The following is a 1,050-nucleotide window of genomic DNA, read 5'->3' as shown; positions in this document are numbered from 1 at the left end:
TATAGACTATATAGAGTATATATATGTCTAAAGACCTTATATAAATATAGACTTATGTAGACATATATATATATATATCTAACCTACTTGTTAATACACCACATATCTGTGCGTTTACCTACTAACACACACCCATACCTACTCATCCCCCCCCCTCATATCCCAACAGATCCAAGTCATGGAGTCAGGACAGCACAGTGGTTTGGCGGGAGGAATTGTACCTGAGACATTCACTATCGCGCGTATACTTTTGGACCGTCTGGAAAACTCTATGACTGGCGTTGTGGTCGACGACTTCAACTCTGAACCCAATGCGGATAAGATCAAGGAGGCCCAGTTTATTGCCGGTTACCATGGCAACGCCATCCACGAGGTTTTTAATTTGCTGCCGGGTGTCAAGCCGATGTCCGACGGAGATCTGGCACAGGTGAGCGTGTTGTGTGTGAGTGGGTGTACACGTGTGGTTGTATGCGTTGAGTGTAATGCGTGCTTGCCTTGATCTTCACGTAGTTTAATGTGTGTGTGTTCATTGCAATCCAAAGTATATTTAGTAAACGTATGCATCACGTATTAAAGGCAATTGTGGGTGTGGCCGTTTCTATGTCGCCGTGTGTGAGTTGATCAGTGATGTCAGCTCCTTATCCCATTACACGAGTGCGAATGCGCCTGTGATATATGTAGTAGTGAATGTACTTAAACATCTCTAAATAACCTTGATACCGAATGTACTTAAACATCTCTAAATAACTTTGATACTAATTTATTACAGATGTACCTGAACAACGCGTGGGGAGCCACGTTGTCGGTGACTGGTGCTGCTGGTCTGCCCGACCCCTCAGAGGCTGGCAACGTACTGCGACCATGGACTCAGGTATTGCGATATAGCACATTAATATATATTATATTATATAATATTATATTATATATACACGTTGATATATATGGGCTATATGTATGCGGACACACATACATATATACGTTTATATTCATGTGGACATAACACACGCACTCACACACGTTTATATGAATTGTGCCTACGGAATGTGCAAT

At 42.1% G+C, this 1,050-nt stretch overlaps 1 protein-coding gene across 1 annotated transcript; it reads left to right on the top strand.

The window, feature by feature from the left end:
* Nucleotides 1-178: 178 nt before the first annotated feature.
* Nucleotides 179-427, top strand: SARC_14060 (hypothetical protein; the record flags this gene model as incomplete). The annotated part of the gene is made up of 1 exon (XM_014291807.1): nucleotides 179-427. A coding segment is annotated over one exon (249 nt), but the record flags the coding sequence as incomplete, so codon positions are not given.
* Nucleotides 428-1,050: the final 623 nt, after the last annotated feature.

This window comes from Sphaeroforma arctica (genome assembly GCF_001186125.1).
Source record: "Sphaeroforma arctica JP610 unplaced genomic scaffold supercont1.4089, whole genome shotgun sequence".
NCBI classification, from domain to species: Eukaryota; class Ichthyosporea; order Ichthyophonida; genus Sphaeroforma; species Sphaeroforma arctica.
Note: the sequence above shows the minus strand (reverse complement) of the source record. Positions and strands in the feature narration are given on the sequence as shown.